Consider the following 1,408-nt stretch of genomic DNA (forward strand, 5'->3'; position numbering starts at 1 on the left):
GCAATTATGCTTTAATGTTCTTACAGGTTCCACAGGACGATTGGGGATGTTTTATCACTCGAATCGAATCATGTTTATTCCAACATGTATGTATGTATGTATGTATGTATGTATGTATGTATGTATGTATGTATGTATGTATGTATGTATGTATATGAATTTACCGTTTTGCCTGCATCAAGCAGGACCCCATTAGAGAAAAGTAATTTCAGTTCCTCAAGAGAATTGTATCTCAGAGGTGTTGCAACAGCCTTAAGTATGTTTACATACTCCTCTGGCAGTTTGAGCTCAAGGCGCTGCTGGAATTCAAGTGCCATTTCTAGTTTTTCAACAACATGAGACATTGTTGGCCGCTTTTCACGAGAATCCTGCACACATTGGAATGCGATATTGGAAAATGTTTCCAAAGAAGTCATCTCCATTGTTGGGGCCAGATCTTGGAAGATAATCTCGTGTATCTTCTTATCTATGTAGCTTTTTTCCATGTTGGCACTAAATTACCACTGCTAAAACAGAGTCTTCCACATAATACTTCAAATAAAACGACTCCGAAAGAATACACATCTGATTCTTTCGTCAAGAAACCCTTCTGCAAATAAACCGGATCAAGATATCCAAGGGTACCCACAACATTGGTGAGAAGAGCCGTGTGAACCTGATTAGCAGGTCCTAGTTTCGATAGTCCCATGTCAGAAACTTTAGCCTTCCATTCGCCATCGAGCAGGATGTTGGAACTCTTTACATCTCGATGAATAACTCGTTGTTGTGTGCCCTTGTCATCATGAAGGTAGCAAAGTCCTTTTGCAGCGCCAAGGCATATTTTGATACGTTGTTTCCACGTGAGATCAGAGGAACTTAGATGCTGATCAAGACTTCCATTAGAGGCAAGCTCGTACACAATTACCTTTTCACCAGCCTCGTCACAAAATCCCAGAAGAGATATGAGATTTTCATGTGAGTATCGGGTGAGCATCACTATCTCTTTCCAGATTTCGGAATCTCCTTGTCCAAATTTGCGATCTAGACGCTTAATAGCAACAAGGCTTCTCCCCTTAGAGTGCGAAAGTCCTGCTTCATAAACTTTCCCAAATCCACCAGACCCAATAGGTTTGTTATTAAAATTATTGGTAACTTTATTTATCTCCTCCAGTGAGATTTTAAGATGTTCAAACTCTTTCATGAAAGAGTCCATTCTTTGTGGATGATTAGATGACAATTAATAAGAAGATTGAAATCAATTGATCTAATAAATTGAATGTTTAGAACTTAAAAGGTGTATGTATTTAGTGTTATAGATCTCAATATGTAGTTGAGAAATAATTCCTAAAGTCAAACCTCTCTGTTTTGAATGTCAGGTGAAATGTCCTGATCACATGATTTTATAATTATAAAAGAATCAATTCCAGCT

At 38.0% G+C, this 1,408-nt stretch overlaps 1 protein-coding gene across 1 annotated transcript; it reads right to left on the bottom strand.

Moving 5' to 3' along the window:
* Positions 1–466: 466 nt before the first annotated feature.
* Positions 467–1,192, bottom strand: LOC122601714 (probable receptor-like protein kinase At1g30570). Its single transcript, XM_043774455.1, has one exon. It carries the CDS (start codon positions 1,190–1,192, stop codon positions 467–469), a length of 726 nt encoding a protein of 241 aa, XP_043630390.1.
* Between the last annotated feature and the right edge of the window lie 216 nt (positions 1,193–1,408).

This window comes from Erigeron canadensis, chromosome 5, assembly GCF_010389155.1.
Source record: "Erigeron canadensis isolate Cc75 chromosome 5, C_canadensis_v1, whole genome shotgun sequence".
NCBI lineage: Eukaryota > Viridiplantae > Streptophyta > Magnoliopsida > Asterales > Asteraceae > Erigeron > Erigeron canadensis.

Bases quoted from the DNA above. Each gene is read 5' to 3' on its own strand.
- LOC122601714 (XM_043774455.1), bottom strand. From the start codon at position 1,192: ATGGACTCTTTCATGAAAGAGTTTGAACATCTTAAAATCTCACTGGAG.